The sequence below is a fragment of the Monopterus albus genome, unplaced genomic scaffold, assembly GCF_001952655.1.
Source record: "Monopterus albus unplaced genomic scaffold, M_albus_1.0 scaffold52.1, whole genome shotgun sequence".
Lineage (NCBI taxonomy): Eukaryota > Metazoa > Chordata > Actinopteri > Synbranchiformes > Synbranchidae > Monopterus > Monopterus albus.
The window spans coordinates 2,936,676-2,953,675 of record NW_018127932.1 but is presented as its reverse complement, the minus strand read 5'-3'; the positions used below and the strand labels follow the sequence as shown (position 1 = coordinate 2,953,675).

Here is a 17,000-nt window from a genome sequence, read left to right as displayed (position 1 = left end):
AAAGAGAGATAAAGACGCTATATATGGGTAGGTGCAAGTCCGTGGGGAAAGTCACTCTGTGGCCGCCAGGCGTGTATCCAGGCCCGAAGGGGCAGCCGGGCAGGGCTAGTGGGTGCAAATCAGTCCTGTAACAGGAGAAACACTGACTCGGTGTCTGGGCCGTGTGTTGCAGCAAAGCACAGGCGCCCAAAGTGCTGCACAGGCGCAAAGGAAGACTGTGGCTGAACGTGGTTTTTATGTTTGATTGTTCTTTTTGCAGCGGTTTTACAGTTTGAAATGTAATGTTTACTCCACGTCTCTGTTAAGTAAACAATTTAATACTTAGTAGAAGAGTTAAAAAAAATACAGAGTTTACTAAAGTGGAGGCTACATCACGGAAGTTCTGTTTTTCCACTGAAAATGCATTTTGACTCTTCAGAATAATTATGAGTTTATTCTTAGTTCCATTAGTCCCGTTTAATTAGAACTTCTATTTACTACTATTACTATTATTATTTTTTTTTAGAATTTAACTTTCTTCTTTTTAATTAGCAAAACAATGACCTTCTGTTATTTAACAATTTTAACCAACAGGCCAGACGTCAGAAAATAAAAACTCTAAAATGTTTAAGGGACATTCCACATCATTTATTTATATTCACAGGCATTACTTAAAAGATCTTAGCATTGTGTTTTCAGAGAGGCTAACATGCCACTAACAGTTTCACCAAATTGATACAAGTTAAGGACACACATTGTCCTGAACAGGCGGCACACATTTAATGTGATTACTTCACCAATAAATAACAGACAAATGTGCACGCATTTCGCCGCTTACGGCTGCAGAGGTTTTTGCCAAACACACACATGCCTGTCCAAAGGGAGACCAACGCAAGAGATTGTTTGACTGACTCTAAAGCTTTTATGCTATTAGACGCGCCTAGATTTAATCACAATAGTCTGTCCGCTGTTTGCAGCCTTTCTCCAAGCCTCTGTATAATATAATGGCATGGGCTGCAGCAGCAGTCCCCATGGGCGAGTTGTTGAGAGTAGCATGGCTGGCTAAACCTAGCCTGGAGTAGTCTTGACCCCGGCGCTGTTCTCTCTGGTGACATTTGCTATTGTGTGTGTTCCCAGGCACCCCCTGTTCCCCTTGCTTGCACTGATTTTTGAGAAATGTGAATTAGCGACTTGCACCCCCAGAGAGCCCGGGGTGGCGGGAGGAGACGTCTGTTCATCGGAATCTTTCAATGAAGACATAGCAGTGTTTGCAAAACAGGTCAGGAGAGTTTGACTTTTTCATCTGCATGCTCGGGCTGGCTGAGATCTTACCTGCATGTCCAAAGTGTGGCGCTCTGATTTTAGTGCGTAAAGTTAAATGTGCATTCAAATAAAATAGTCATATTAACCAATAAAAAAAGTTTCAACTTTTTATTTCGTGTAGTGTTTACTGTGCGTAAAGTGGAAATTAATACATCTTCATTTCATTCCTTGCATTATATATTGTTTATAACTTTTAAGAGCTTATTCATATATTTTATGAAAATGTTTTTGCTTTTAGATTCGTGCAGAAAAGCCTTTATTTTCATCTAATCCAGAATTGGATAACTTGGTAAGACACTATGTATTTTTTTCGTTTCTCATATTTTCCCAGAGTTTAGAATTTATTAGTTGTTGTTGTTGTTGTTGGCATGTATGTCGGCGGGATGTAGGGCCTACATATGTGTCAGAACCATGTGCTGCTCCAAATCTAAAGCACGAGTGGAGGTAATGTTCCACTTTTTGGACAGTTTAATATCACAATGACTCCCCGTTGTATCTGTAGATGAAGGGCGGTGTTTAGATTGGTGCCTCAGACCTATGAACTCTGTGTGGAAAGTTATTCTAATCGTGCTTTTCACTTTGTACAGTCTGGTACATTGAGGAGAATATGAGAGAAACGTTTTTTCCTCGCCACTAGTTGGTGGCTAATAGCTCTCTGACTCTGAGGCTTATTGCAGCGCCAGGCTGTACTGTGTGCCTGCTCTCCATATTGCAATAACACCCAAGTTTAATATCAGTCCCACATAAAATCCATTCATATGAATATTTTTTCGTCAGCAGTTACTTGTATGGAGAAAACGTGCCTGTTTAATATCAATACATGTGAGCCTCTCATTTTTTTTATTATTTTAATTTTTCAGATGATTCAAGCCATTCAAGTTTTACGATTTCATCTTCTGGAGCTGGAGAAGGTAATATTCTTTCGCCATTTCTGTCCAGTGTGCCGCTGCAGACCTATGGGCCGGATTTGCATAAATGTATTTTTGCTAGTCGGTTATAATTAGCGTCAAAATCAATCATGGGGCCATTTCTCTTCCGCGTTTAATCACGAAGCAAGCTGTTGCAAGTGGAACGGATATCTCTGTGCCCAAATCTCCCCGCATGTTTTAATGACGTTTATTGCTGGCAGAAATAGCGTACAAGGTGAAACACAGGCGAACTTTACGTGTTTTAGGAAGGATTCTTTGAAGAGGGCAAAAGGCCCCAGGCAGCCATCTGTGGATGGAGGGAGTAGTGGGTGTACAACTCTGATCTGTCTCCGCATCAGATGGACTACAGTAGCCTGTGCAGTCAACTTTGACCTAAAGTTTAACATGAGTGAAAATTATGAACGCTGCTAAAAGTGTTAGTTTTTAAACTTATCTCTGTGCATGCACTGCTTTTCCTCACAGAATCTGCAGGCACGTAAATACAAGCTGTGTACTGTGCAGCTAAATCAACTTTAAGATGGATCGCTGTTCTTTTTTTCCTGCATACAGCTGACGTGTTTGTGTCTCGGGCACTACGGTGTTGCCAGTGATAATGTAATAAGTCGACGAAATTAAACAGTTTACCTTAAATGTCAGTCAAGCGGGTCACCATCCTCTAATGGCCACTACCCGGGGCACCGATGATGAATTTAATACGGGTGTTGAGTGCGTCGTAGCCCCTGAGCCCTCTTGTCACTGTCAATTTTCTACGATATCTCTATTTTGAGTGTTATTATCAGAGCAGTAGAGGAGCGCGCTGCCACGGTGGCATTGCGCGGCCCAGGGGCTGGACACACCTTATAGCTTGAAGCGGTCTGATCTTATTTCACTTTCTGTGAGTTCAGAATACAGATTAAGCGTTTTGTTTTCGACTATATTTAACAATTACCCCCAGTGGTAAACCATTAGGCTAATATGTTGTCCACAAGCAGTAATCACTTCATGTGAACTTTTTAAAGATTTAAATATTTTAGGATTCAGCAACTGTGCTTTACGTTTTCCTAAAACTTCTTCGGGGCATTTCTGCATTTCAGAGGATGTGTGTGTGTGTGTGTGTGTGTTTGTGTGAGAGAGAGAGAGTTGGTGTGGTGTTGTGGTTGCACGTGACTGTTGTGTGATGATGTCCCCTTTGGGTGAGTGTGTGACGCCTCTGCCTCCTCTATCTGTAGGTACACGAGCTGTGTGATAATTTCTGTCACCGGTACATCAGCTGCTTGAAAGGCAAGATGCCCATCGACTTGGTCATAGACGACAGAGAGGGCGGGTCCAAATCAGACAGCGAGGAAATCACAAGATCTTCGGTGGCCCTTGATCAGGTACATTCTCTCTCTCTCACGCTTTGTGTGTGTGTGTGTGTGTGTGTGTGTGTGTGTGTGTGTGTGTGTTGTCCCTGCTGGCTACTCAGCTATTCTGGGTCACTACTCCGCTGCACTGTTATTTGCATATGATTAAGGCCGTTTTACATTCCATCCATCGGAATGAAATTTTTTCTGAATAATGTTGCTATTATTGGCCCATTAAGACTTGAACCCGGAACCGACCTGGGAAGATTAGCTCGAAAAAGCATCGCCATAAACTTGACCTGTTTCATGTCGATTTTAATTTAGTGCCTCTCGGTTTTTCTCTCCTCTCTTTGTCTTTTTGAACCCAAACGGAACGTTATCAGCTCCTCTGTGTTGTGTCCAGAAGAGCGCAGCAGCAGAGGATGGGCTGCAGACTGTGGTTTAGGTGCCTTGGTTTCTCCACTGTGGAGTTCACGGTTCATTACGCGTCTTGTCAGTAGTTTTCCTTAGACATGAGTGCACATTGCTTATCGCGATCCCCCTCAGCTCCTCCTTTATTTCTCTCAGAACGCACAGATTCAGCACCAATAAGAAGGTTTATTTTCGAAAGCTATAGAAGCAGCAGGCATTAAAGGTAGATTAGGTAGTGTTTCCTTTTGTGCAGATATCAGAGATAACCACAGCCTTCATTATGTGCTCCACTGACTGTTGGCACTCCGGGGACATTGTAGTGTGCGCAGAGGCATGACCCTAATGGTCCATACGCTGCCGTTAAATAATAACAGCAACTGATGATTAGAATTATGCAAATCTGGATTATCGGCCATTAATAGCTCTAGTCATTTGTGCAGAGGACAGGGTTTCAAGCTATGAGAACATGTTTCAATAAGATAAACTATCCCTGAGTTTAAGGAATGGCTTGGGAAAGGATCGGCTATAACCTATAGACACTGGTGAGGGGAGAGGGATTAGTTGGATAGTCCGACATAAAAAGTAATGAAGCGATAAGGCTAAATAATTTAAATCCGCGGTCTTCCATATGGTTCAGTGACTGGTCTGAGTAGAGAGAGAGACAGCCACCGGCTTTTATGTTGTGGGCTGAATGGCAGGACTGGGAGCGGACTGAGGCCCGGCTGGGAAGACCCCCACCACGCCGCGCCCGCGCATGCACTCCTCCATCCCAGGCCCTTATGTCTGATTATGGAAATGAGAAAGATCACCCCGAAGATAATACTTCATTTAATCCAGAAACAGAATTAAATAACACAGACGCCACTTGTGCATTTAAGTATTTCTTTGAACAGCTTATTGTATTCTCTGGGGATTCAGCTGTCAGAAGTTTTTTTTCAATAGATAGGTCAGGACATGGAAAGACGCCTTATGGTATATAGTTATGGAAATAGTGTGTTAAAACCCTTGGGTATCTAGGTATATGAAGAAAATTATGTTGTGCTTGGGGCACTGATGTGGATCTTTAATTGACTGTAAGATGAAGACATGCTGTTTTTTCTTATAAATTTTGCCCCCCCCCCCCCATTAATTCAGGGCATAACCACATAAGCTTATGTTTACGCTGACAGAATAATATAAATGACATACAGACATAGCTTGTATTAAAACACAAGGAAAACTTTTTGACAGATGTGTAACACTGAGGAATGGGCTGATGTTCCAGTGGGATAACATGGAGACTGTCCACAACAGCAGACTGTGTATAAATGGGCATATCCAAACAGACAGAGGGTGCATGCTTCTCGCTCCTGAATACTTATATTGTCAGTCTAATGGCCCTGCACTTCATGACTTACATGCAACTGAATATATGTTTTTTGAATTTTGTGGGCTATTTTTGTGTGACATCTTATCTACAGCTGTTAGGCAGTGACATCCTTAACGAATCTGCATTGTGTGTGCATTATCTCTTTCCATATGTATTTTTAATATATGCCCTCGGGCATAAAGTTGAAGTGGACTGGAAAAAATGCTGAGAATTTGCACAAAAGAATAATGTTAACAAGATGGAGAAAGCAGGCTCATTTATTCATAAACCAATTTATTCCAGTGTGGTGACTGTTAACAGGGGGAAAAAATGCCAGAGGAAAAAAAATACTTTGAATTTATTTAACTCAACAATCCAACAGTGCTGACTTTCTTGTTGCATTATACATCCTTGCATCATAACAGTAATTTCAGAATATTCTTTACATGTCTTTACATTGTTTTGTTAGCCTGCCTATGCAGGCGAGTGTGGAGGATCACTGAGCGCCCCCTTCAAAAGAAAGCAGAACATAGCTGAGAGGTGAAAAAGTCAGAGAGGCTCTGCGCTCGCTTGTGAATGCAGCCCAGCCAGTTTGGGCTCACCTTCTTGTGTCTCTGTGTGTCTTTCTGTATAGGTGTGTGTATGTGCAAATATGCATGAACTGTGAGCATGCCTACAAGTGGATACATACAGTGTATGTGTATGGCTTTGTGTGTCTGCATGTACATTGCTGTGTGTTCAGACTGGCCTGATAAATGCAGCACCCCCCCAAGGTGCTATGTGAGTGGAATGACTGGTTAGCACCAGTTGGACTTTCTTAACCCTTTCCCTGCGGCTCTCTGGAGAGCTTCCCAAAATGTTTGACTCATTTCTTCTTTTAATTTCCCCATTAGACATAAAAAACACAATAGAACTCTTTTATTCTGAGTGAATTTTGCAGAGATTGTTAATGTGGAAATGCTTGAGATACTTAAACGCACAAGTGGCGTTTGTGTTATTTAAACCAGAGTATGGCTGCATCTGTCTCCGTCCTGTTGTTGTTGTTGTCACTCTGCTGATTGTGTCCGTATTTGCCAGACACACATGTTCACCTCAGCCTGAAGAAGAGGGGAAGTGATTCCACGCTGCTGTACGTCATTTGTACAGTTGCCTTTAATTGCACAGAGAGCACGGGGAGGGGCGCAGCAATTTGCTAATGAACTCCAAGGGGCCCGGGCTCTCTACTGTAGAGCAGAGCACTACTAATAGTGCCGAGTACTCACTCCAAGTCTCAAGAGCTCCTCTACTTGATTGAGCCATGCAGGCTGAAGTGGGGCTGGAAATAATTGAAATTTCCCTTAAAATATTCTCTGCCTGGATTTTGTAGACGTGAGAGTCTTAAATGATTGTGAATGTTCAGCAGCTGATCTGCTGAGTTAATGTAGTAGAGGTATTTTTATGTTATGGGAGGGTTTGTGGAAATGACATTTTCAGAATGTGATTTTTTTTTTCCCTGTTGAAATCATGTGAAAAGAATGTGAACCCGTCGACAATCTGAAAAACATCTATACATTTGGGATTTGATGTTGTTTTCCTTATGTCCTGCACAATCTTTCCTAAACAAACCCTGCTTGTGTGAGCTTAGTGTTGTGGTCACTGTGTAAGAATTTGCTCTTGATAGCGCTATCGTGGTATCTTTTCCCAACAATTGGCACTGTTATACCATACAAGTGCTGGTTTCCAGGTCAGTGAGACCCAGCAGTGTTGGTTTAGGTAACTCTGGCGGTGAAAGAGTGACCCCTCACCCCCACCTCACCCCCCTCCACCCCTCCTAACTCAATGGAAACCCTGACCGCTGGGGTCAGCCACTATTTTCCTAATCAGTACACCGCTATCGCTAATCTATCCGCTTCTAGTTGAAGTATGGATCGAGTTACACCCGACTTGACAGGCACACACACACGTTCTTTTTTTATTCCCTCTCTCTCCTACAGTGGCACACTGCTGTTCTTAATACAAACTTTTGAATCATCATGTTGATTGTTGGTAATAGCAGCTTTTGTAGCTGAATAGAAGAGAGGTTTGACCCCCACTCGCCCCCTCCCTCCTCTACACCGCGTCCCTCCCCTCTCCTGAACTCCCTTTTTTTCCATTGGGGAGTGAATGTGGGGCGGCTGTTAAGGATTCAACAAGTGATACAAAGAGGTGACCACGTGACTTGTGTGTTTCTTAGCTTCTTCATTATTGTGGTGGAATAACAAGTAGGGGTGAATCTGATTTAGCAAATCAAGTCAAGAGTGTCTTCAAAAAAGCAAATGTCTGGAGCTTTTTTGTATGTCGTCATATAATTTCAGACATCCACAGTGCATTCTTTTTGTACTACTGTAGGTTCAGAATTTTTTTTTCTGGTTGATTTATTAGTTGTTTCCTAAGCATGCATTATTGCTGGAAAGTAGGGCTTAGTGGAGCCGCATTGTGTGATAACACGGCTATTGATAAATAACGGCAAGATCCCGACTGCAAATAAAGTTCTTGGCTAGTGTCTCGTGTTACTTATGATGAGCGGCAATGTCTGTCCCCCAGGCCTGTTGTGGTTTCTTTGGCTATAATAACTTGGCTTAACACATGTGTACTTAGCTAATGGAAAGTTCCTCTCCCTCTTAACCCCCGGTGAGCCCCTGACAATGGCCACCCTCACAAACAGCCTGTCTCCAAGGAATCCACAGTGAGCATCCCAATGCAGAGGCTGCAAGTCAAGCTAAGCTAACGAAGAACCACAGCAAAACATGCAGTTTGGAAGTTATGCCTGCCTTTTCATTCACAGCTGAAAAAAGGAAGATGCTTTGTTTGGGGTTAGGTAGTGCGGAGGGGAGTTCATGTTTTTGTTTAGATTTCAGCTCACAGGGAGTAAACAAGGAGTCTGAGGTAGAAGAGGTCACAGAGAAAGAAAATCAGTTTGTCAGTTTCCGCGAGTGTCATCAACATGGACTTTGAAAGCTCTGGCAATTATCTCAAACGTGTAATTATCCTTGGTTGTCTCTATGAGGTTAACCCAGCAGTTTTAAAGAGCCAATTGAAGAGTACCTGACGGCTCTTCAATGTAGCATACTTTACTTACTCAAGAGACCAACTCCAGTTTTCTCCTCCCTCACCCCCTTCAGCAATTATAAGGTTATTTTCCTCTTTCTTTGTCTATTGTGCAGTCTTAAGGAGGAAGGGGAGTGCAGAACAGAAATGGGGGGGTCTTTTGCTCTCTCTCCTTTTTTGCACCATGCATACCATTATCAGCCCCTCTTTTTATTTGGGAGCTCTAATATTGCAAAAAGGGGAGGAGCAGGGTGGAGAGAGCAGAGTAAGCAGAGGTAGCTGGGCAAGCACTTTCCTGGCCAGTAGGCAGATTCTGCTTTATCTAGCAGCAGTGGAATGCAACATAAACAAGAGTTTACAATAGCTGGCCCCTCAGCCCTTTTCACTAACAGCTTCCCCACCAGCACTGAGCCGGGTGGGAGAATGTGTCCGGAGTTATTGCAGGCCATCTCGCTGCTGCAACACATGGCATTCTCGCAGATTTCAACTTGAAGAAACAGTGCTGTTCCAAAGGTCAAAAATTGTGTTAAAGAAAACAGCCGCAGAGAACAGATGCACCTAAGCATTCTGGGGGATGGCGTAGCTCAACTGTCATCTTTGATTCAGATGTACCACCACTGAAGAGTGTATGTGTGAGGGGTTATTGGGATATTTATGTCTGTGGCGTTAAGTATGCACATATGATTATTGCTGCACGCTTGCTGGTGCAGAGTGAAAAGTAAATATCCATATCACAAAAGATATTTCAGAGGGGAAAGTGGGGGGCAAAGCACAACAACCTTAACCATTTTCTTTATTATTGCAAATGAATTGGCAAGGCAACATTTTTTGCATGAGCGCTTGTATGATATGGGCCCTGGCACAGTGCGAAAGGGAAGCCCGCCTTGCATCTTAGATGCGACACAATGAGAATGCATTGGATTGGAATGCCTCACTGATCATGGCGGAATCAGAATTTCCAGCAAGGAAAATCTTTTCATGGCGAATTAGGGTGGTGGAGGGAAGAAAAATGGTAATGCAAAAAAGAAAAAAGAAAAGGTATGCATGGCTCACAAACAGGGTTCCCTGGGCTTGGCGGAGCAGATTTAAGAACTTTAGCTAAAGCTAGGTAGAATAGAATGTGGAAAATTGAATTTACTAAACAATTAAGCATTGAATTAATCTACATCCTGCACAGGAGAGACAGAGAGAGACGGGGTGCGAGAGAACGAGACCATGGCAGCTCATTAAGGGGACACAGAATAAATCAAGTGTGCAGAGGGGCAGCTCTCTCTCTTTCTCCATTTACTCGAGCTTTCTGTTTATGCATCTGTTAAAATGTACATATCCCATACCATGAAGGTGGACCTGTACATTGTGCTGTGTAGCTTTGTTGGCAAAGGGTGTGTGTGTGTTTTAATTTTGTCATTGTGTGTTTTGTAGTCAAGGTGTGTGCTTTTGTTAAATGGGAACTATAAGCATGGTGGGTCTGTAATGTGTTTGCTTAAGATAGATTAAAATTATTTATTTCCGTGGGTGTGTGCAAACTAAGTGACAAAAATTAGTTTAGTGTATTTGTGTATGGGTGTGTGCACACATGCTGTGCAAATTTCATGTACTGATATGTATGTAGGTGTGTGTGGGCTATGTGATCTCAGCCGTGCGTGCATTAATTGCACGTTAGATCAGTGCCGGGCCTGTTCCATCCAAGGGCGGCCTGTGATTATAAATAAACTCCCCGTCCCTGCGGAGATGCCACCAGGCCCTGTCTCAGCCCCGCCCCCTTTCCCATGGGGCCTCAGTGGCCTCCTCCCAGCAGGCAAAGCGCTCTTTTGTTCAATTACAGCTAATGCAGTACTTTGCCATTTCCCCCTCCACTTTCTAATTATATTTTCAAGTGGAATTTGTTACAGAATTAAAACAAAAAGAAACTGGGGAAAAACATATCCTTCTTGCGAGCTGAGGCTCTTGGGTTTTCAATACTTGGTGTTCGATGTCCCCAGGGTACTATGCTATTCTTTTTCACAGAGCTCTGAATAAACAAGTTCTGCTCATTTTTAAAAGCTGCACTTTTGGAAGAGCTGGAAAAAGCCACTGTTAACTGTTTGCCGGCTGAGCATGTGGTCTGGATTACCTCACTTTTGATGTTCTCTGGAGTTACTCGGTCATGCACGGGTGTTTCATTTTTCAGTGTTCTACAGCCAGCAAAAAAGAATTTGTAAGAGGTGGAAAAAAGATCCTCTTAGTGTCTTATCCCTCTTAAGATCAGTGTTTATCTACCCAATCACCATCCTAGTCATGCCTTTGTGCAGCGAGTTTCCTCTTTATTGCAAAGCCTAATTTGAAAAACAATGATTATATCATCCAAGTAAGCACTGGATTATAATTTCATAGCCCAAGAACATCAAACTGGCAAAACAGTGTTGAATTTGCTGACCTGTATATTCTCTTCTGTTATTATATTCCCGCTACATTTTGTTTAAAACAAACCCAGTGTCATGAATTAATGTCTACTTTTTTATTTTTGTAAAGCTAAAGTCTGCTCCAAATCCTCCTCACAGAGATAGTGCTGCTCATTGTATCCCAATTGAAACCAGTTGCTCCCCAGTGTCTTTCTCTTTCCTCTCTTCATTCGTGTGCATTTCTATCATTTTGCCACACAGCCCTAAAAGCATGATGCAACTACCACATTGCCTTTTGATATCTGCTTCATTTGGTTTGACAGGGCAAAAACAGGCTCACACAGGCAGTAGAAGAGGCTTAAGAAAGTGTTTGTGTGTTTTTTGTTTTTTTGTTGTTGTGTGTTTGTGTGTGTGTAGCTAGCTGCACGTGATAAGACATTAGAATCCATTTCCTTCTATTTTGGAGCCTCTTTTCTTTCTTTCTCCTCAGCGATAATGTTGCTTTTCAGAGGCTCTGAGAGATAAGAAGTAACATCTGGTTTAGTTTCAACAGTCTGTAGCAGCTTCATGAGTGTGATTTGAGTGTGTTGCACATGTTCATTATGCAGTGTGTGTGTGTGTGTGTGTGTGTACTGTGTGCATTCTTGTAAGTGCCGAATGTGTAGATGTGGTACCTGAATGTGTCTGAACACTATTTGTTTGTGTGTATTGAGGTGTCTTCTCTTGTTTTGCTCCCTACTGCTTAGGCTGTAGCTGACATTCTTCTGGCCTAAGACTTTTCTCTTCCCTTATGGCAGAGACTCACCACAACAAAGAGCTAGCGGCGATGAAGGCCAACTGTTGTGTCACTTAACATAACCTTCACTGAGGCCAAAAAGTTGAACACAACACACAGACTACAGCCAATGGCCAACTAGCATGTACGTTCTGCGCCTGTATGAGGGGAAATAACTCTCCATACCAGCAGGTGGCGGTAGTCTGTAGTAGGACTGCGGATTTACAAACCGTAAACAAAGCTGTGTTTGCTTACTATTGGCACAGTTATAATTGATAATGTCTGACAAGAGGCTGCAAGTGGCACTGGCGTTGTCAGCCCTTGGTATTTTATTTGTGGAAGAAGAAAGGAAGATGCAGGGGCGTGAAATAAGGAGAAACTGCCCTAAATGGATGAAATCTAGATTACTACAGCGTCAGGCTCATGCGGCTTTTCCGAATGTTTTGCTTCTCGTGCGTTCTTTTTCTGAGCTGAACAGCCAATCAGAGTTGTCTCTCTCTCCCACGGGGTCCACCACCGATTCAGTTCAATGATGAATTAGTCGAAAAGTCGTCAACAGGTTCGACTAGTGCAGGGCACGCTGCAAAAGCTAGGGTGACAGATGCTCGCAGACGGCTGACCGTCAGCTTGGTGTCACCGAACTTGCACATACTCACAGTTTACTCTATATACAGTACATACTGTATATCTTGTCTGGTCAGGCCCTTGTGTTCGATGACAAAAACAAGAAGAATATAACTAGTTTAACATCAGTAAAGCTGGTCATAAATTCTTCTTCTTAAAATAAAGAGAAAGAAATGGACTTGTACTCTTTGAGACCACCTCAGCTTTGTCGTTAAAACTTGAGAACTGAGGGAAAAGTTCAGCTCATTTGGTTATGTCTCTGTTTTGACTCTGCTTTGACTTTCACATTAGTGGGCTCGGTCATCCAATTTTTGTTTTATTTTTGGTCAAAACAGAGGATTTATACATATGTAGCAATACTTTGAATTATTTACTTCTCTGTTTCTCTCTGTGGTTTGCTCTGCTTGAATGACATCACTCCCTGGCACTCGCTGCAGCCTATCTTGAGTTGTAGCTGTTTTGTATTTTCATCTGCTTGTGGTTTGGTTCAAATGGAGGCAGTCATGGATTGCATGCCTCAGAAAGCTGGGAACTAATACAACATGTTCGCTCTCTATTTATCTGGGCCTTCGTCTTCATCAAGACCCAATAATCCTCAATCCATATGATTGTTACAGGGGCAAACGCACACTGTGGGACTGGGCTGAGAGTTGGCGAGTGACGATTTTTGCTTGAGTGAGAGTTTGTGTATGTGTGTAGGCTCCTTTCCACATAATATACAATATATTTAGCCAAAGAACGTGTTAAAATATGGAGGCTTAAAAATCACTATAACTCATAAAATCAGCACAACTAACGATGGAAAAAAAACACAAGCAGACAACACATTGTCTGACCTGACTGTCCTTTCCCTGTCTCTACACAGACGTCCTGGAACAGAGATCATGATGATACAGCGTCCACCCGCTCTGGAGGAACACCGGGACCGTCCAGTGGTGGACACACATCACACAGCGGCGACAACAGCAGCGAACAGGGTAAGAGATCAAGTTTGTTTGTCTGCATCTTTTCCTTATTTATCTGAGGAAATGAAAGCGAGTGTAGATGTAAAACTGCGGAGTATATGACATCAGCTACATTACACATATACAAGATATAGTGGTCAGATGAGGTTAATTAATGGGCTTATTCAGGTCATTTGAAGAGGGTCTAAGTTTTTGCAACAGCTCATGGTTGTGGTTAATACCTCACAGAGGTCAGAGGTCACTGTCAGGTATAAAAGAGCTCTTCTGAACCTAGCAGAGATTCTCTGTGTTGCTCAGGGACACATTAGATGTGTAGACATATAGTGGGAAATGTCTAGAGAGATGCTTCTGTCTTCCCGGTGCCACACTGGCAACAGTTTGTTGAATGCCATTATTTCGTTCATTGCTGATTATTCTTCAGGATTCAGGAATATTTCAGGGATGCCATATGAAAACCACTGTAAGGCTGAGATTTTGCATTGATTAAGTGCAAGGATTGCATGCATATTGTCTTTTTAAAAGTTTTTTACATTAATTATAAGTCACATCTTATCAAAAAGCATACTGTTTGTATGGCAGCCTTAGAAATAGTGAGAGAGGGGGGCAGTGGTGGGAGAATGGGTTGGTGGAGGTGGTGGTGGGGCAGCATTGCAAACAAACTCGAGGCAAAAAGCAACTTCATATTTTATTGAAGGTGAAGTCAAGGCGAGCAGTTTGCAGGGTTGCCAGTGCCAGGAGGCAGAGCCCGGGTGAGAGTGCTGCCATGTCTTCCATTCCCAACGAGCAGCCATTTATATAGTCAACACACACTCTAGCTGTGTCTCCGTTCAGGGGCCGCAAAGTACACGGTTTACGAAGGCCTGGCCTATGTAGCCGTCATAGACCATGAAGGCTGGACCATGGGCTGAGCTGCTCCTGTTGCCTAGCAACCTTGACAGCTGCTCTGCTTTCTGTCAGTGCGCAAGGAATCCTGGGATAGATTGAGCCGTGAAGGATTTACTGTACCAGTTGGAGCCTTCGTTGCCCGGTGAAAGGAGGACGCATTTCTTGGCTGCGTTTTGAAGGAGCCTTTGAAATGGGACAGCCTTGTCACGACACTATGACGCAATCGGTCTTCAAATGCAGCCTTTGAAGGACATGTCCCCTGAACTGGGACACAGCTTCGGTCTCTCTGTCGGTCTCACACTTAGTCTCATTCTCTCTGCCTCTGTTTTTCACATACATTCTCTCTCACACATACTGTTTGTCTTTCTTTCTCACTCTTCAGTAATGCTTGACAGAGGAGCTGAGGGACTGAGAGGTGAGACATGAGTTGAGATAAAAATAAATGATGGACAAATGATGTGGAAGAGGAGGATAGACTGAGATAAAGCAAACTTACAGTGAAACAGGGAATACAAAGTATGTGTGTGCGCACGCTTCCGATTGGTCATTCTAATGAGCGTTCTCTGTGCAGAGTTTGGGCTCTTGCTTCAGTGACCTTTGCCCTCTATTGACCAGTCTCACACTTCATTTTTCACATCTTTCCAATTATAGGCCCACTCTATATGGTGGCCCACCTTGTGGCTGGCTCTGTCTCTCTCTCCCTCTCATCATCCCTATCTCCTTATCTCTCTCCACAGCTATTGTAAGTTTTTGTTTGTTGTTAAAGTTCATCAGAGGGTAACGTGTGGGATAGTGTGTGTATTTCTGTGAATCCCCTACATGTGCACGTGTGAAAGCTTATTTGTGCTACAGGAGCGTTAGAAGCTATACATGATGTGTGCATGTAGGTATGAGGGTATCCGTAGATCCTGAAACATGTTAGCTAAGTGAATTGAATTGAATTGTCCAAAAAGTGACCTAAAACTAGGCTTTCCCATCTTTTTCCCCCAGTTTCTTTAATAAAAGTGGGTAATTTCAAATTAATAAAGAGCTGATTGTCATTATTTTATGTAGATCACCATGGCATCTGTAAACACAAGTGGTTCTTTTTTTGTCATGTTGTTTGTCTATGTGCACAACTTTCATTAATCCTTTCTAACAATTAATAATTTTATATCTCAACTTACATTATTCAACCGTATGTGTGGCCAAAAGTATATGGACTCCTGTGGCGACGTTTTAACAGTCATATGGATATAATGTTCAGGTGTCCACATACCTTTGGACATTTAGTGAATGTTTCATAATTGAGGCTTTAAATTAAATCTAGGTGGCACTAAAGAAGTCTCTCACTATCTTTCTGAAGCCTTCAGATATCCCAGAGTTGGCTTGTGAAAATGTGCATGTGTGTGTGAAATTGCTTTGTTTATGTGGGCACACACAGTGTAGAGCATTAGGATGCAGTGACAACAGTAAATACTGGGGGACATCTTGGACTGGTTTCAGGTTTATATGGGTTAAGAGCTATCACTGCCACGTCATATTGGCTCTGGCAAATTGTGTGTCAGTCAATTGGTAATCCCAGTAAGCTGGTTATTTATCTCTTTGGCATTTTGCTCACTCTCTCCAAGATGGCTTTACCCCACTCTCCTCCCTCTCTCACTCTTTCATCTTAGCATCCTCCCTGTCTTCTCCAGTTTTCCCTTGTCTCCCACCTACTCTCATGTCTCTCTCTTTCATTTTGCTCTCAGTCGGTTTCTCCCTCCTTGTGTATCCCTGTGTTTTTCTCACTCCTCCCCCTTTTTTCTTCCCTGCCTCCCACTCGCTCTAAAACACTGCCTTTGTTTATCCTTCTCCTTTTGCTTTCTCTCACCTCTTTTTGTTGCTTTCATGCTCTCCTTCTTCCCCATCTGCCCCACTTCCATTTTTCACGTCTGTGTTTGCTCATGTTTTTTCATCATGCTAGTTTTTTCTCATCTCTTGCTGTTTCTTTCTCATTCATTTTGCTCTTCTTTTTTCTCTGTTCATCTCTCTCTTTTTCATTTTATTTTTAACTTCACACTTTGTCAAGTAATTTTCCATTTTTCTTCTCCTCACTTTCTCTCAATTTTCACTTCCTTCCTTTTTTATTGTTTATTTCCTTTTCTTTGTGTTTCTCTATTATTTCTGGTCTTATTTCCCCTCTGCCTCTTTCTCTCTTCTACCTTTAGCAGATTGCTTTCTCACTGACCTTTTATTCTGTCTCTCTCTTCCACTTTTATCATTTTCTTCCCTTCTGCCTGTAGAGCTGCACAGTAATGGCCAGCTTTCTTTACTTTTTCTCTCCTTCATCTCATCCATCCTTCAACCCACCCCCTTTATTCCTTCTCCCCAGTCCATCAATTCATACTCTCACACTTTCTACACCCCCTCTTGCACTCACTCTCTCCAATTCCTCCCTGTTCCAGTCTCTTATCATCCACTCTGCATTCACTCCATTCATCCCTCCATCCTCTGTCTCCATCAGAGCGAAACAGCTCTGAGGAAGGATGCTGGCTGGTCAAGGGCCTTTAACTAGTGATCTCTAGTCTCCTCTCAGCCTTTTTGCTGAGGCTGTCCATGAGACAAACACATGCTTCGCTCTGTCCTCTTCACTGAACAGTTCACTGCCCATTGGTATAAAAATCTCCATCTCTACCCAGAAGTGTAACCCTGACACGCTAAGAGCTGTAGGAATCGTGAGGAGGTCTTTGCATTAGGTAAGAGGTCTCCACGTGCACATTGTCAAGCTCGGCTGCAAGAGAAGATATTTTTAAGTAATTGTTAATGTGATACTGTATTTAATTATAACTCATGGACATTTTATTCGTCAGCAGATGTTTTGCGATGACAATGTGAGCGCTAAAAAAAACTTTTATGCAGTATTTGTGCGTGTGGTGACAATGCTCACATGCAGAGCTGTTAGTTATGGTGTTTATGCTTTGACCACAGACCACAATGCTGATGGTATCTTTTAGCACAAAATTCCATTGGC

The 17,000-nt window shown here is 42.7% G+C and overlaps 1 protein-coding gene across 5 annotated transcripts in view; it reads left to right on the top strand.

Annotated features, from left to right (window-relative positions):
• Positions 1–17,000, top strand: part of meis1b (Meis homeobox 1 b) — a 188,138-nt gene that overhangs the window by 111,084 nt on the left and 60,054 nt on the right. For all 5 annotated transcript variants that reach the window (XM_020601805.1, XM_020601808.1, XM_020601807.1 and 2 more), the window contains 6 exons: positions 1–27; positions 1,117–1,258; positions 1,541–1,591; positions 2,163–2,213; positions 3,440–3,586; positions 13,024–13,135. The exon at positions 1–27 is cut by the window's left edge and continues 185 nt beyond it. In XM_020601805.1, the coding sequence (XP_020457461.1) occupies positions 1–27; positions 1,117–1,258; positions 1,541–1,591; positions 2,163–2,213; positions 3,440–3,586; positions 13,024–13,135 (530 nt within the window). The remainder of the gene's footprint in view (positions 28–1,116; positions 1,259–1,540; positions 1,592–2,162; positions 2,214–3,439; positions 3,587–13,023; positions 13,136–17,000) is intronic.